The 17472-nt window shown below is 57.2% G+C and overlaps 2 protein-coding genes across 2 annotated transcripts; one reads left to right on the top strand and one right to left on the bottom strand.

Moving 5' to 3' along the window:
• Positions 1 to 412: 412 nt before the first annotated feature.
• VOLCADRAFT_83313 (uncharacterized protein) lies at positions 413 to 4903 on the top strand. Its single transcript, XM_002955560.1, has 6 exons — positions 413 to 1106; positions 1427 to 1564; positions 2023 to 2271; positions 2623 to 2745; positions 3204 to 3364; positions 4100 to 4903. The coding sequence occupies exons 1-6, from the start codon at positions 675 to 677 to the stop codon at positions 4341 to 4343; spliced, it is 1347 nt and encodes a 448-aa protein (XP_002955606.1). The 5' UTR covers positions 413 to 674; the 3' UTR covers positions 4344 to 4903.
• Positions 4904 to 9078: 4175 nt separating this feature from the next.
• On the bottom strand, positions 9079 to 15667 carry VOLCADRAFT_96534 (uncharacterized protein; the record flags this gene model as incomplete). Its single annotated transcript, XM_002955607.1, has 10 exons — positions 9079 to 9291; positions 9321 to 9377; positions 9476 to 9883; positions 9984 to 10064; positions 11132 to 11295; positions 11552 to 11677; positions 13032 to 13344; positions 13729 to 13817; positions 14034 to 14353; positions 15561 to 15667. The coding sequence occupies 10 exons, from the start codon at positions 15665 to 15667 to the stop codon at positions 9079 to 9081; spliced, it is 1878 nt and encodes a 625-aa protein (XP_002955653.1).
• Positions 15668 to 17472: the final 1805 nt, after the last annotated feature.

Genomic DNA, 17472 nt, shown 5'->3' on the forward strand with positions numbered 1-17472 from the left:
AGGAAAGCAACGGGATGGCATGTTGCTCCCAATAGTGCGGTTACACCGCATGGCATGCGGCAGTCTGGATCCACATGAAACGGAAAAGCAAAACGAAATGAATGACCTACAACAGCAGTCTGTATTATAAGCTTCGTGCACTTTTGCGAGGCCGGAGTCTTGCACTCGGAGCATGTGGTTTTCAAACCCTTTCCACGGCTTCACAACGTCTACACCTTCCCAATGCAGGCTTGGGAAGCGAGCTCCATCTGTCCAGGTCACCTGCAGAATCACTGAATTTCAAGACGCGTACCACTGTCGTCGTTTGGTCGTTGTGGTGCTACCTGACTGACTGATTGTAACCATAAAGTCTTGCCCTGAAATGACTTCACTAGGTTGCCAGCTTATTATTTTCTGAGCATACAGCACACCGCTAATTGTGGCCCTTACAAGCCTCCATCTCAGCGCAGATTCGTGTGGGGCAAGGATCGTTATGATTTCCATTTAATTCTTCAAACAATGGAAAGTTGCACATCGTGTCCAGGTCAGCTATAACTAGCCTGAATGCCCGCTGATACTATGGTGTTGCCGCAAACTATGATATCTGGACTTTCGGTGCGCGGCTGTCCTAGAGGTTACAGTGTGTCCACTTAGGAACACTTTATCATATTCGAAATTCGGGCAATATCAATCTTATGTCTCTGAGTAAACAAAAGGCAGCGTCGGAACTTATTGCCGAGGGCGATGGAGCAGCTACGGCCTCCTCCCGCCGGACTGTCCAGCGTCCCGGAGCCTCGTCCAAAAAGTCCAGCGGTACGCGTAATGCTGGAGGAGACAACACGGGCGCCATCGTGATCTCGTTACTGCTCGCAGCTGCAGCAATTGCAGCGACCTACTGGGCCACCACCGGCAGCACCCAAACGCGTCCTGCACCCCCTAACACGGCCCTCCGGGATATCGCTCGGCAGCTGCTGCATCCCAGCAAGGGCATTCTTGCGGCCGATGAAAGCCCGGCCACCTTTGGGAAGCTACTGGGCAAGGGCGTTCCTAACACGCTCGCTGTACGGCGGCAATGGCGCCATGCAGTCCTTTCGGCTCCCGGACTAGAGGACCACATCTCAGGCCTGGTGAGTTCCCATATTTAAAGAATCGCAGCAGTAGCAGCACCCGGTGGTACCTCCGTTTCTTTGCGCCAAGTAATAGCTTCTGGTAGAGGAGGCCGACCAGACGGGGTCGCCATGGGTCGGTTACACCCCTCCGTGATCTCCAAAGTCCGAAGATTGCGCTGCTGCGGAGGAAAGCCTTCAACGACCAAAATTTTTTTGACCAATTGCCAAGTCCGTTAAGCCCTATGATCAGAAGTCTTTAGGAAAGCTGCGCACAGGCCCATCGCACCCCATCCCGCACCCTACACATCGCAGCCGAAACCCCTCTTCCTACCCTTCAGATCCTCCATGAGGAGACGTTCATCCACGGTGGCCCGGATGTTCAGTCGGCAGCCTCTCGCGGCATAGCTGTGGGTATCAAGCTGGACGAGGGGACAGTGCCGCTGCAGCCCAAGAAAGCGGGGGAGCGATCGACACGGGTAGGTGGGGTCCTATCCTTTGTTGAAGGAAACACGTGTATATGTGTGTGTGTTTGTGTGCGTATCAGAGATCGGGGGAAAGAGTGCTTCATGCGCGTGTTTTACGTGCCTGCTTAGGAGCGCAGTCGAAGGGTAGGCGGGATCGATGGGGATATTGTTGTGGTGCGCGCGGCCTTGGTTTCCTCTAGTCAATCGGACCAGGACGCCGTGGAGGCCTGGCGTGACATATCCGGGTTCGGAGTGTGTTCGACTTCTGGGGTGTTGGGGTTGTTCAACCCACCCTACGCCCTCCCCCCCATCCTTTCCCACCCACCCCACAGACACATCGCCCGTGAACTTTTATTGAACGCTTGCTGGGCTTCACTGTTCATTTGCGGGTCATTGCCATTTGATTTTACGGTTTCTGTTCTCTTTTTTTATCTTCCGTTCACTCGCCCCTCTCCCACCGACTGTGCCAGGGGCTTGAGGGGCTTGCCGCGCGCTGCACGCGCTTTCGCGAACGCGGCGGTGCCGTATTTGCAAAATGGCGTGCCGTATTCCGCGTGGGTCGCCACACACCCAGCTGCGGCGCCATCCGCCGCAACGCCGCTGATCTGGCGGCTTTCGCGGCGGCGGCTCAGACCTGCGGCCTGCTGCCCATCCTGGAGCCCGAGGTGCTGGCGGAAGGAGATCACGACCTGCAGCGCGCCGCAGCGGCAGCAGCACGGGTACGGCGGCAAAGTGTGAGGGATTGCGTGTACGATAACGACGGCGACGTCTCCGTGATAGCGTCAGCTGTCCTCCAGCTGTGCTCCCAGCGCGCATCCAAATATCTGACTCATGCGTTGGGGGGCCTATCATTTACTTTTAACTTCGTTGGCTGTCTTCCCATAAGGGGACCACCCTCCTTGTCCCTAACTTACTCTGGTGTCCTTCCAGCTGTCGTCCTTTTCTTTTCTTGGCTTGGGACTTCGGCAGCTGGTAGTTGAGACTTTTCGGGTATTATTGTCGCTTTGACTTTTTTATTTTTGACATTTTTACCTCTCTGTATCTCTCCACGTTTACCCCCTGGTCCTCAGGTTCTTCGTGGTGTGTTTCGTGCGCTACGGCGTCAGCCCGACGTGGATCCCGGGGGCTTGCTGCTCAAGGTGGCGTTTGTGACTCCTGGTCAGCAGGCTGCCGTACAGGCAGAGCCGGACCAGGTGCGTGGGGGGAGAGCTCCATGAGACTCAGAAAGACACGTGCGTGTTTGTAAGGTGCGTGTGTATGTATGTTTTCAACGGGGAAAAGACATGGGAACTCGGACGTTACGCGATAGCGCAAGTGCAGATTTCCGGCTAGAGATGAGGGTTTAGGAAAGAAGTTTAGTAAAAGTAGCAGTCAATGCACCCGTCCCCTCTCTCCTCCCCAAACCCGCCACCGCGCGATAACACATTTTCGAACACAACGCAACGCCACATTTTATCACGCCTCGACATACGCCTCATTTGAATCCAATTTCATTCATGGAACACGATTACTAGCACCGTCGCCACGACTAAATGACCAAATTGATTGCCCGATCCACTCCCGCCATTTGGCTATGCACAGGCGCCATCACCGCCGCGGTAGGTCTCCCTACACATTCCATTAACCTCCTTGCCCGCCATCGTAACCTCAGGTCGCCAACGCCACGCTACGCGTATTGCTACGGACCGTCCCACGGGTCGTTCCCGGTATCGTGTTCCTGTCCGGCGGCCAGGGTGAGGCGGCCACGACCGCCAACCTGCTGGCAATTAGCCGGCTGGCTCAGGAGCGGATGCTGGCAGGGAAGCAACCCCTGTGAGTCTGTGACCCCTGCACTCTTAACCACCATACACGACATACAGACATACCTAAAAACACACATACACCATGTAGCATAAACCTAGCCGATGTCCGAACGACGCTATGCTGCCAAATTGTACCGCATTGTACAGCACTGTCCTGTGTTATCCCTTCTCGTTGCAACCACTGTCATGGTGATCACTTCCATCACTATCCTTTATTAACAACACGCGCACCTAGCGATGATGATGTCGTACGTCACGACGTTCCGACCCGCCTCAGACAGCACACGCTGCTCCATTGCCGCGTGAACAAGCGATTTCCATTTTGCCACCCTACCACATAAACTCTCTCCGTCTGGGCGCTCTCACACACACGCACACATTCAAACGTGTCGTGTTTTGGGGTTGTTGGGGTTTCAATTCGCCGAGCTCGTCAGCAAGTTTCGACTGCATTGTACTGAGTCATCTCTACACATGTGGAATCCACCTCATCAGGCCTTGACCCGCCTTTCCTTCGGTGGCTTCGTTTTGGCCTTCACTCCGGGCCCCTGCGTCTAATGCATCCTCGTCGTTGTCGACAGCGTCGCTGCCTGAGTCATCTGGATAGATGCCCTTGTCTGCTGCTGCAATGATGTAGCACCACCCAACTGTGGCCCCTGCCCCTTATTGCTTCTTACAAATGTATGTATGTATGTATGTCCGTGTGCCTCTTGGCGTTCTTGCGTTCTTTCCCCCTTCCCACGCACAGGCCCTGGGCGCTGTCATTTTCGTTCGGTCGAGCACTGCAGAGCTCAGCGCTAATAGCCTGGCAGCGGGGCGACGTGGCAGAGGCTCAAGCGCTGCTCAAAACACGAGCGGAGGTCAACGCGATGGCGCAGCAGGGCCAACAGAAGGTTGTCGTTGGGACGTTGACCGAGGCCTTCTCCCCCGCACCGCCGCCGGGAGGCGGGTTGACTGGCAGAGTCGGGGACTCGGGGTCGCGGGGCGGGTAGGCGGAGTGTGCTGCATGTCCGCTGCGGGGGAGTACTGTCTTGTGGCGAGATGGATTGTCGGATGAAATCGGATAACAGACAAGCTTGCTGCTTCGTGGGGGAGGGGCCACGTATTTTGGCTTGTAGGGAGATTCGTGTTTGACTGGCATGCTCGCCCAGGTTATGCGCGCGCTGAGACGTGCTATCAAGTGTGGACCGGCTGTTGGAGGATTTTGTTGTCGGTACCCACGCCGAAGGCCTGCCGGTGGGAAGGGGACAGGAGAACGCGATGGCCATGCTGAATGACGCTTTGCATAGATGGATTATGTATGTTTGACGGCAAGTACGCACCATGTCCGCGGTCTCCATGACGCAGTAACCGATGACGATGCCAGCAACAATGCCCAGGACAACCTGCGCGGCAGAGGCATCGAGTAGCTCTGCAGCGGCAGTTGCGAGCAAGCGGAGTGAAGCAACTCCTTGGCGCACCATGAGAATCTTCTCCAGGATAGAAACGCCCAATGACTGGGATGCTTTGCCCATTGTCCGATCAACGCTTAATGCGGTTGTAATTTAAGTCGACGACTCAGTTGTGCGGCTGTTATCTTACAATGGCGCCTGCCAGATGATGTAGGTAAGATGCGAGATGATCTAAGTTTTAATTGTGCCAAGCTTCAAAACCTTGGTGTGGCGGAGAAAACCCAGGGAGTTGTACGACCGAATACCAACTCCCGCCCTTCGTTGACCTAAGCAAAGAAATGTAACACGTGATTTTGCCGAAGTTATCAACACCATGAAATAGGAAATAATGCCAGCACAGAAGGAAAGATATAAATGAAGTCGACTGTACGTTTTGGACCATCGCAAGTCACTGGCACAGCAGCGCTGCAACAGCTGCACCTTGTCACAAGCGTGCCCTTCACGAAGAGCATTGATGCAGGAAGGCAAGGAAAAACCTGCTGCGGCGACCCAACTATACCCAAAACGCACAGGCCGACCGCGCCAACCGACCTCACGGTCCTCTTTACTCCATCCGTTGCCCACATCCCCTTAGGTTACAGCCCTTGCCTCGCAACCGGGCGCAACAACCCCTCTTCCGCGCCTTCCTCCTCGTCATCGCGGCTTGCGTCGCCACCACGCTCCTGGCAGTCTGGTATCTGCGTCACGAACTGCCTGTGGCACAGAAACGTGCGAGGGAGTCGGAAGCCCTGCTGGCGCCTCCCAGCCAGTCTTTTTGCCGACGAGTAAGCTACGCCCCCTGATCGCAGCCTGGGGGGACCTGGGGGAACCTTTGCTTTCTTCGCCTGTCTTTCCAATACCATTGCATTCTACATTGCATACACCGCATTTGTGTGGGGTGGGGTGAAGGCCAGTGGGAGTGAGGTGATCTTCGTGACACAGTTGCGTAAGGTTCGTATCGCTTCCTTCCCTTTCCTTTCCTTTCCTTCCTAACAAGCCGCCGCCTCTCCGCTTCTCCCTCCCTCCCCCTTCCCGTTCCGCTGTCAGACCCGGCCTCCCTTGGTATGCGCCCACGGAGGCGACACAACCCACGCGCCGCCAAACACCGTGTCAGCATTTCGCGCCTCCCTGGCAGCTGGCGCGGACTGTGTGGAGGTGGATGCGGCGCTCTCTCGAGACGGCGTCTTGGTGGTGATGCACGTGCGGGAGCTGGCGCAGCTGCTAGGGAGGAGAGGGGTGCAGGTGGGCGTGGATGTTGGCGAGGATGTTGGCGAGGATGTTGGCGAGTGCAGGCAGGGAAGGTAGGTTTGGCGGCCTGGGTGGTCATGGAATGAAGATTTGACCGAAGTACAGGTTCCCGGTACAGGATGCAGGTCACAAATACGGTTTCCACACGCAGACACACGAACACACGAACACAGATAATTAAACACACACACACACATTCTCTCTCTCACTCTCCCTCTTTCTGCCTGCCGCATCGCTTCATAGCGTAATTTATTTCATGTGCATCTTCGTAATGAAGACCCCTCACGCATTTTCGCTCTTCCCCTTCATTTACCCCTTTCCTATGTAACGACCCCACCCCTTTCACTTGCCCCTTTTTTCCTAGGTGGGCGATCTTCCCTCTTCAGAGTTGTTGTCCCTGCGATGGCCCTCAGGAGAGGCAGTGATGAGTGTGGAGGAGGCCGTACGACTCACGTCGCCCTTCGTGTCCTGCGTAACCCTGGACGTCAAAACCTATAACGATAAGGTGCGGCAGCGGAGGTGCAGTAGGGGGACGGGATGGGTGCTAGACTGGTTCGCCTACCATGGCCGTTAAAGGTTAGAAGTTCTTACAAGTAACCAAGTTGTAAGGATGCTAGCGTATATGCCCTCGTCAAGCGCTGTGTTGATGGTGCGGTTTCTGTACGGCGGCGCTTTTCTGTAGGCGGGGGAACCTTTGGACGAGCTCGCCATCGCTGAGGCACTGGTGAGCCTTGTGGCGGCTACTCGCTGTACCAACTGCCTCATCTGGGCCAAGAGCGACCGAGTGGTGCGGCGGGTGCTGGAGCTGTCGCCGGGTTAGTGAATGACGCTTGCGGAGTGTTGGTTAGGTGACCCGTGGGTCAGCGCAGATCACTGAAGCCCGTGGTCAGTTTTTATCGCTTTTTTTGGGCCGCTTAGCGGCCCGCGGTTTAATTGGACACGGTAATCGCGCGTGCATCAGTGGCGGGTGACCCGCAGGTCAGTTGGTCGTTAAGGGTACGAAACCCGTGCCAGGCGATTTAGGTCAACGCGTTTTGGGGGGGGGTCGCCCAACCGGACATCCCTTCCAAATCTTATCTCCCGCGCAGGATATGCCAAAACCTATTTATATATTCAATAACCTCTGATCCCCTTGCCAAACTAGTGATTGTGATCTTTTTGTGCTGTTTTTTCTGTTCGGAACTTTACACCAGGTCAGCGCACTGGTTATATTGTGATGAACGAAACCGAGGAAAGCCGTCAGCTAGGTATGCAACACCCGCTAAGGTTCGGCGGCGCCGCCGAGGCTGCAACCGCAGGAGCCGAAGGCGCCCGTTCGGGGCCTCTCGGCTACTACGCCCAAGACCAGGCTGCCAAAGACGGCGTCGAAGAGGACGACGAGGACAACGACGGAATCCTACTGCCGCCGGGCGGCGGTGGCGATGGGCGCTGGAGGCGGCGGCGGCAGCGGCGGGACCGTCCGCCAAGCCATCAGGTTCCGAAACCATCGCAGCCTACATCCCATCAGCCCGGAGGCGGCTGGCGCCCTGACGAGCCGGCGGTTGTGGGGGTTCATTTCGCCATGGTGGAACCGCAGCTGCTGGAGATGTTGCATGGGGCAGGTTAGAGGGTTGTGCGCATCGGGATGTGCCGTGGTTAGGATGCGCTAGGTGAGTGGTGGTGGCGGGATGCGGGGGGCTGTGTATGCGCGAGCGGATGGGCGAAAGGGAGGATGAGTGGGTACGAGTGGGGTCGCGTTGGGGTGTTCATACGTTGCACATCTCAGGCAGACCGTTCCATGCCCCTGGACGCCATAAAAGCAACATTGGACCAGGCCTGACCAGTTGCTGCACCTCCCTTTTTACCTTCTCCTCCTCATGTCCTGCTCCTCGTCCTACCGTTGCTCATTTTCTCCTCCTTTATCCGCCTCCTTTCACGTCCATGTCTTCCTCGTGCTGGGTTATTGGCTCCTGTCACCATACCTGCCAGGCCCTGCTGCTATTTGCTGAAGCTACTGCTGCCACCGCCGGCGTCCACAGCAAACCTAACCTGCGCTTTCCCCTCCCCCCATCACCTTCCCTTCCACACCACGGGGCCCCCTGCCCTCTTCTGCCCTCCTTACGGGCCCAATACGCCGTATTTCCTGCAGGCAAGCAGTTGTTCGCCTGGACTATCAACCAGGCGGAGGTCCTTCGCGCGGTCCTGGATGTGGGAGTGGATGCCGTGGTCACCAACTACCCCCTCACAGCGCTGGCCGCCATTGACTCACGCCTATCAAAGTGCGGCGCCGTGCAGGCGGCGGCCATGCAGATAGCCGCTCCGCAACGGCGGGAGCAGCGCGCGGGCGGGGATTACCTTTGAGGGCCAACACGGCGACGTTCCGGGTTGGAGAGTCGGGAGTCTTAAGAGTTAAACGAAGGTACGGGGGTGCCGTTTGACAAATGCGGATTATAGCGAACCTCGAGCGAACCTCAACCTCAACCACTGTTTTGAAGGTTAAGATGGGTTATCCTTCTGCTATATCTACTGAGAAATCCGAGGGCACCCTTCTGCGGTATTGGCCAGAACGCAGCGGTTAGGGCAAGCCGCGGATTACTGTGCGGCAATCTCTTAACTGAAACCGATGCGACGTGGGGGACGGAAAGCGGGTCCGAGGACGGCATTGAAGCAAACTTGATACTGGGAAGGCGGACGTGCGGACGCCCGGATAATCGCAACGCATGGAAGCATAACGAGTGGGAAATGTTTCGGACAGGGAGAGGGAGAGGCAGAGAAGGAAGGAGAGGGAGAGAAGGAAGGAGAGGGAGAGAAGGAAGGAAGGAGAGGGAGAGAAAAAGAGACAGCCCTAGAAAGTATTTGAGACCCATGATGTGCCATCGCCTGTTGAGCGCGTGGTGTTGGTGTAATCAACATGTTTCCTTCGGACTACAGATAAGATGGTGATGTGGGCATACAGTGGGCATACACACAGACTAAGTGCCAAAACCCCTCTCAGTCTCCCCTATTTAACGCACGCCAGGCTGCGACCGGCGTACTCATTATTATTCTTTTTTTATTATTGCGGGCTAAGTTACAAGCTACAAGTTCCGCACGAGTCCTTGCGGGGGCTAAGGATGGGGACGAATCGTGACACCACTTTTGTTTCTCTCCCGCTACACTTTGGACCTTGCCAAGAATGTCGGGTTGGGCAGTTGTAGGTGTTGATATAATCCGCCGCATGAGAGTCGCGTAGGGCCGTACATAACACCGGACCGTCTCCAAGGAAAATTTGATGTACGGCAGGCTGCAGTCACCAAGCTCGGTCCAGCGCACCTGCGTGCCGAGGCTGCTTTGTCGCACGTACAATACATACACGAGAGCGTACACTAGCTGTTGCATTCAAACATTCAAAACACCCAGCAACCAGAGCAACCTAGACTTCCAGAACGTAAGCGCAAGCGCCCTTCCGCGCTTTCCCCTCCCCCCACCTGCCTCTTACCGCCTTCGTCACCTATAAGCCCCACGTCTGGGGCCGACCAGGGCCCCCGCGGCTCTGCCACCGCCACCGCCACCGCCGCGGATCGACCCACGTCCGCCACCGTCGCTGCTGGGCCGCCCCGCAACCGCTCCCGACTGGCCACCACCGCGACCTCGGGCCCCCAAACCCACCACCGTACCGCTCGTCCCAGCACCCCCGGCACCGCATGTCCCAAACCCGCAGCTGTTACCGCCACACGACCTTCCACTGCCTCCAAAGCTCCTCTGCACCGCCATGCCCGGCCCCCTCCCGCCCGCGCCCCTCTGCTGGCGACCTCCCGCGGCCGTCCCCGCTCCCACCGTGCCCCCTCGCCGCCCCCTACCCAAGCCCCATGCGTGTGTCCCTTGCCCTTCCTCCGCTGCCGAGCGACCCATGGTTCTCTCTTGGGCGGTCGCGGGCCCTCCTCCGCCGCCTATGAGTACCCAGGCGTCCTGCAGTTGTCCTAGGGTTAGTCCCACCAGCTCTTGGAAGGAGGATACCCTGTTGGCGGCTGACAGATCCAGTTTGAGTTCCAATCGGCCTCGTATGCCCAGATGAGGCTGTGGGAGGGGGGGAAAGGGAAAGTTGCATCCGAAAGAGTCTGCCGACGTCCAAAGAAAACACCGCCGCCGGAACCTAAATCAATGTGGCGCAACGGCATGTTGTTAGGAGCATTCCGGAACCTTTTGCCTTAAGCAGCTTACCGGCAGGTATGTGGAGGGGGGCCGGTGGCCGAGGGTTAGGGAAAAAACGAGGGGAGGGAGGAGGAAGTCCGTGCATATGTAGCGGGGGGCAGCGAAGAAGCGAAGAAGGGACCCACGCCGCCACTAGACAGGTCGAGAAACTGCAACCACCCTGCCAGGGTAATGAACCCCGAAACATCGACGCCGTACTATGCCGTACAGTCGCGTTGGCCCGTATTCACTCCCGGGGACAGAGAGGAAGAGTTGGATCAAACCCTTTGGAAACGACAACATCGACCCAGGTTGCATCACTGCCGGCGGCTCCCTCTGGTATGAACCACCAGCCGATCTCACCCTTGGTTTCTGTATTAGCCCCCCCCCCCCCGTCCTGTCCCACCTGACGACCTCTGATAGATCGGACAACCTCTCCAATCAAAACCCTTCGTGTTGTTGCACCCCTGACCCACCCCGCTCCCCTACGCCCTACCTACCTCCCTACCTACCTTTCCCCCCTATCCTTGGACCCTTCATACCTGTCCGCCCCATATCCTCTTCCTCCGGCCCTGCCTAACCATGGCAATAGCTAGCTTTCTCTTCGAAGTCTGGGAGGAGACTAGGCACGCAGCGCTCCGGCGCTTTACCCGCTCAAACGGAGCCGGGAGGATGTCGACAGTCGCCCCCGACACCGTCCGTAACATTAACTTTACGAACGGTTCATGGCCGAATGGCCCCCCGGCTTTGAATGGCCCCTTCCCCCCGCACCTGTGCGGGTACTGTAATCCCCCTAACCCCCCTGCCCTATCCAACTCAATACTGGTCAGTAACTTAGGATTTTTTCCTGATGCTGTATCTGTCTAACCCTGGAGTAATCGTCTATCTCTGGTATCTGCTTTATTAGTGGTTATGTATCGGTGGTTCGTCTTACCCCCCTGCCCTCCGCCTACCTGCGTCATGACCCTGACGAAGAAGAAGTCATGTTCCCCCGCCCCCGAGCAGCCTCCCTCCCCCTCCTCCTCTGCGTCGTCCTGTTGTGCCTCCTGGTGGGCTCCACACACGTCGGCCTGACAGCCCCGACCGAGGCTCTCCGTGACGCGGCCCTGGTACACACCTGTGGTGGTTTCGGAGTTGGGTTTCGGAGTGTAAGTTGGTTTTGTGGGGTGGGGGGATACAAAAGGGGGAAATAGCTTCTATAGGACTCCAGGACAGGACAGAAAGCAGAATTAAAGAAAGCAGATTCCAAAAACCAGGATCCAGAAAGCGGAATGCAAGGAAGAAATCCACACAGTTTATGAGGTCATGAACTAGTAGTGCTTTCGAGGCTTTGTGGACACTTCTCTCCCGCCATCACCCATCCATTCACCTACCCGGCGGCAGCACCTCCTCCCCCGCCCTGGCATCCATGTACCTAAACTCCGTCGGCAGTGCGAAGGCCACTCTGCGCCCCAGCAGCTGTCCGCTGCTGATCAGGGGCTCGGAGCTGGCGGAGTGGGCTGGGACCGAGGCGCGGAAGTTGCACGGTGAGGGAGAATTAATTAAAATAATGTCACGTAAAAAAGATATAACAAAAAAGGTGATGCAGCGGAAGGAGAGTTAGGTAGATTGCCGTGTGTGAAAGGAGGGTTGGAAGGGAAATCATTTGCAAATTGCAGAAATCAGCTGCTATGCGGGGGAGGGAGACGGGTGGGGATTGAAAAAATGAAAGCCCGGGAAGGGGCAAGAAAGAAGTTAAAAGGACAGTTCCTTCACCACGGGAACGTCCAGCTTACATGGAAAAGTCTTTCTTATGCGTTGTTTTATGTTGTCTACCTGCTTGGGACAGCGCCAGGCTGCAGGCCCTTGGGCCCCCTCAGGGCTCCAGGTATGGGCCCCTAGGCTACACCTTAGCCTAGAGAGTAGCGCAGCTCAAGGAGGTGCAACACGCAAACACGCACAAAAACATGTGCACGGGCGGGAGGGCTGCAAAGGTTCTCTTCCTCCTCCTGACGCATGATGGGGGGATGGGCGGAAGGAACAAACACCTGAGACGGAGAGGCGGGAGCCTTCCTGAGAGCCTTCATTCACATCATGTGTCCATACCGAACTATGAAAGCGCCGAGGGCGGGAGAGGGCTCTTAGGTCACCCCTGGGCCGATGATCCTACCCAGCCTAGCGTGCCTGGCGGCCAAAAACGCACACACGCACACACACAACATACATACTGGCAGGTGGCTGACAGAGGCTAAGGCCTGGCTTCTGTTCCCGGACCACCCGGGTTCAAATACACCTGCCGATTCCTCGGGTGTTTGAGGAGCGATGAGTAGGGAGGTGGCCCCCCATCTTATGGACGGTGCAGGACGTGATAATATCAATTTGCGAGCTGATCAGGAACTAAATTGAGGCGCCGTTGATCCGCTAGATTTGGTTGGATGCTTTTGGCGAGTTGCTGAACCCAACGATTACATTCTGATGTCGGATGGGGTGAATGGATTAGGGTGCCCCTCTCGCAGGGGAGAGCAGGGAGCTACCTCGGGTAAGGGGGCCGCTGGTGAAGCTATACCACCCTGTAACAACATACATACACACATACATAACATGCAACACCAAGCTACAACTAAGCTCCGGCACTGACCCACCCTGCTCCTCTACTCTGCCCTACCCCCTGCCCTACCCCCTGCCCTACCCCCTGCCCTGCCCTACCCTACCCTACCCCCTACCCTACCCCCTGCCCTGCCCTACCCTACCCTACCCCCTGCCCTACCCTACCCTACCCCCTGCCCTACCCTACCCTACCCCCTGCCCTACCCCCTGCCCTGCCCTACCCTACCCTACCCCCTACCCTACCCCCTGCCCTATCCCCTGCCCTACCCCCCTGCCCTACCCTACCCTGGCTGAAGGTGATAACTTCGGGAGCCAGCCACTCTAATACTGACACCGCCAGACGGCAGTCCTGAGAGCCCCCAGGGCTGCTGCAACCCAGAGGAACCTCCCCATCAGACCCCGGCTCCCCCTCCGCTGGCGGAGCTTCCTCCGCATCCTCTTCCTCCTCCTCCCCAAGCTGCATATCCCCACGAACATCACGTCCGCCGCCGCCTCTGCCGTACGCTCCGCCACCATCGGCACCCTTGTCATCGTCATCGTGTTCGTCGTCATCACCGCCGCCGCCAAGCACCAGGACTTGCTGACGGGAGCCCCGCGTGTACAGCAGGTCGCCGGCAATGGCGGGGGCGCCGGGGGCACCGCTGCCATCGCTGCTAGTACGGCGGTCCGATGCCGTAGAGGGCTGGCGCTGTTGCTGCTGTTGTGCAATCATTTGCTGTAGCAATTGCTGCAGTAGCTGCGGTTGCGGCTGCGCAGCCGGGTGCTGCTGTTGTAACAGCTGCGTCAAGAGCTGATGCTGCTGTAGCTGCTGCTGTAGCTGCTGTAGCTGTACCTGTGGGTCTCCTTTCGGCCCTTCCGGCTCGGCCTGGGTTTTTCCTGGCATCGTTGACCTCAGCCCGCCGCCGCTAGGCCTGCTCCCGCCGCCAGCACCGCCGCCAGCGCCACCGGCGGCAACAGCACTGACCTTCCTACCTTGCAACTCCCCCACCACCCGGCTCTTCACCTTGGACCACGGAACACAGTCCGGATCTGGATCCGGATTCAAACCTGGATCTGGATCCAATCCATGTTGCAGCCCAACCGTCCACGACTCAGACCCGGCACCAACATCGTCGGCCGAGCCATGCACGTGCACCCCCGTCGCTGCCGCCGTCACCGTCGCCGTCACCACTGCGGCCCCCGACGTGCCGCCGTCGCGGCCGTCACCGTCGCCGCCACCGGCCCTGGCCGGGGCCCAGCGGCGCGCGTCGCTGTCCTCCTCGCCCACACCAACTCCAACACCCTCAATGCTCGGGACGCCGCTCAATTCGTCATCGCGAATGTCCTCGCCCTCCTCGCCGCCGCCGCTGCCAGCAGGGGTCGCCGCCAGCGTCCGGATCGATGACGGAATGGCGAAACCGATCTCCGGCGCTGCAGCAAAGGCCTCCAGGAGTGCCTGCTGGACCTCCGGGTAGTTACTGCTGCCGCTGCCGCTGCCGCCGCCGCCGCTGCCGCTGCCGCCGCTGCCGCCGCCACCGCCACCGGCGGTGGCCCAGCCTGCTAGAGCCGCCAGGTCTGGCGCCTCAGGAGCTCGTGGCAGCTGCCAGGGCCTCAAACGCGACTGCTGCTGCTGCTGCTGCTGCTGCTGCTGCGGGGCCGGCGGTGGCAATCGGTCCTGCTGCTTCATTTCGCGATCCTCCGCGTTGCTAAACGCATTACCACAGGCAGCAATAAACGCCTCCTTGTCGCCGCATCGCTCCTGCAGCGACTGGCGATGCTGCTGCCGCTGCTGCTCCTGCTGTGGCAGAGGTTGCTTTGGCTGTTGTAGCTGCTGTAGCTGCTGTAGCTGCTGTGGCTGAGCGGGCGGCACTAGTCGAAGTCCCTCCAGCCGGTCGAGCAGTTCGCGCTTCTTGTTGCGAGTGAAGACCAGGCCGTGGGCGTCCAACAGGGCGCGCAGGTCGGTAATCTTGTAGAAGGGCTCCTCAATGGGACTGACCTGCGTGGGCTCCCACCATGGGGCGAGGTAAGGGTGAAGCTAGGGTGCTCAGCGGTACATCGGTTGGGCGAGGAAGGGGTAGGGGTTGTGAAGTGGATTGCGACGAGGTGCCAGGATGTCAATCTCAACCCACATCAACCAAACCTTAACTCACTTCAATGATGTGAGTTGGGGTTGGTTGAAGTGGGTTGGGGTTGGTTAAATTGGGTTGAGGTTAGTTGGTGTGAGTTGAGGTTCGGTAATGTGAGTTCAGATTCGTTAATGTGAGCTGAAGGTGGGGGTTCGCTCAACTTAGTATGGTTTTGGTTGCATCGAAGTCAACCTAGGTAAGTGGAGGTGGGTGGAGCTGCGTCGAGCTGAGTCGTTTAACGGGAAAGGGGTGTTGTTGAGCGTCCCAGTGCGCGCACGCGATTAGTGGGTCGGCATATAACATTAGCCAGGCGCTGGGGAGTTGGCGAATGGTGGGCGTACGGGAGGTTAGGATAATTGGAGAAGGGGCATTTCGAAATTCCCCATTCTCCTAATGAAATGCGCGCAGGCAGTTCGGGAACCGCAACGGTCACGCGGACGCGGGCCGTAACAAGGGACACATGTCTTCTTGAGCTACCTTTTTCCCATAGTAAGATTATGTATTTGCAGGGAACTTACAGTTGTTGAATAATTGTTTAAACTTTTCTTAAGCACCGGGATAATTTGGGTACAAGGATGTGGGAACCTCCACGTAACGGAGCAAGCGCTTCCCTTACCTGCTGAACCACGCCGGTTCCTTTGGTCAACGCCGAGTAAAGTTGTAAGTAGGCCTCCAGCGCTAAATTACTGACTTGGCAACGAGCGCTGATCGCAGCAGGATTGCTCGAGCTACCGCCACCGCTACCGTTTGCGGTTTCCAACGAAGGCTGGGATGCTGCAGGCGCAGTAGGTGCTTCATCTGGAGGCTTCAGCTGTGGATTTGGTGAGCTGTCGAGCTTCCGAGGTCGCTTTGGGTTTGGGAGGTACTGGTCTATGCGAAGCTGTTTGTCTCGGCCAGCGCGCAGACCCGGAGGAACCAGCAGAAGAGGAGGCCTATTATTGCTATCCATTTGAACTTACCACGCCTTGTAAACTTCACACACCCTGCAAGAAAGCGGACATGGTGCAGGCTGGGAAAGTGGGAGAGGGTCAGGATTTGTCATGGGCAGTTTTGCTGCTCCGAAACCAGCCAAACTATCGCGGGAACTGCGATGTCTGCTGGACTTTCTGAATGTAGCATCGCAGCTAGCTTGACGTTGCAACGCAACTTGCTTGGCGAAAGCGATGTGAGCAGATCGCTAGTACCGATTTGGAATTGACTCCGAGGCACAGTTTCGATTTTGTTAACGGATTGGAGAGAGTAGGGAATGGACTTCCACACAGATGGCGCTGGCAGCCAGCCCATGAGCTTTGAGCAAGATGATGCAGAGGACTACAAGGTCCCTGTGAGCGGTGGGTCCTATTTTATGCGCGTGCAGGGAAGCCCGCTACATCCACCCACGCGGTGTTGTCGACCGCCGTAATGACACCCGTAAGGGAGTGCCGCCTCATCAAAGCATGCTGGCATTCTTTTTGCAGTCGAGGTGTGCCAAAAGGCCAACAGCGTCTGCAGCCCCCGCAAAATCGCGGACGCCTTGACCAGGTGTGTGCGACGTTGCTTGCCATCATACCTGAGCCCTAGCCACAGACCAGCCCTACGTAAAGTCATCCGCACTTCTTTCCCGTTATGAACATCCGTCAAACATCCTCGCCCTTCAAGCATGCACGTTTTAATTAGTCAGAATCCACTTTCCTATCTGTCAATACCTTCTTCCTTCTTCACATTATCATAACAGCATGAACTTTTTCATATTTCCCGTCAAGATTTTATTCCTTTCCTTGGCTTGCCGCAGGTTCCTTGAGGGTCGCACCATCTGGTACCGCAACGGGCCTCTGGATTTGTCCGAATGCGAGGACTCCGGACTGCTCAGCATTGTTGAAAGTGTGACCATCTGCGACACAGGTGACGGCGGCATGGTGGGCAGCAGCAACACAAGAAGGAAAAGGGGTTGCGGGTGCGCGGGGATGCGGGGAGGAAAAATGGGTGAGGAAAATGGAAAGAGGAAGGGAAGCGAAGACGGAATGAATCAGAATCCTACGAAATTTCAAATGGCGGATAGAACTCAAGCCGTGGCACACATTTGCACACTTTGTTATCGACACCGATCTGGGTTACCAAGCAAAGCAAACCATATCGATCTGGGTCAGCAACCGTCAGCAACCCATCCATATCAATGCATCAATCTGGGTTTCTTCCAGGAAAGCCGTCTACTCGCATCTGGGTCGCTGCAGTCTTCATGTGGTTGGTTCGTATATGGTATGCCTCTGGCTGATTCCGCGACGTCCATCTGAACGGGAAGAGACGATTTCTTGTGCTCTCCGCTCCCTGGGGCTGCTGCTTCCTGACACCCGGATCACGCAATCCTTGGCAAACAAATTTCCACTTATATGTCCCCAACTTGTGTGGGAAGGGACAAAAGCACGGCAACGGCTTGAGCTTTGGAAAGGATCATCAGCCGGTCCATGCAGCTTCCAGTTGGCGCACCAGGGGGAGCCATAATCTCGTTCGTGCTTGGCTGGAGAGATCCATCAGCGTCAGCAGTTGACGTCGTTGGTCTTACAAAAGCGGGCCCCTCCCCCTTGCTCAACCTGCATATACTGCTCATAAGCTGGCAGCACAGTGGC

Source organism: Volvox carteri, assembly GCF_000143455.1.
Source record: "Volvox carteri f. nagariensis unplaced genomic scaffold VOLCAscaffold_53, whole genome shotgun sequence".
NCBI classification, from domain to species: Eukaryota; Viridiplantae; Chlorophyta; class Chlorophyceae; order Chlamydomonadales; family Volvocaceae; genus Volvox; species Volvox carteri.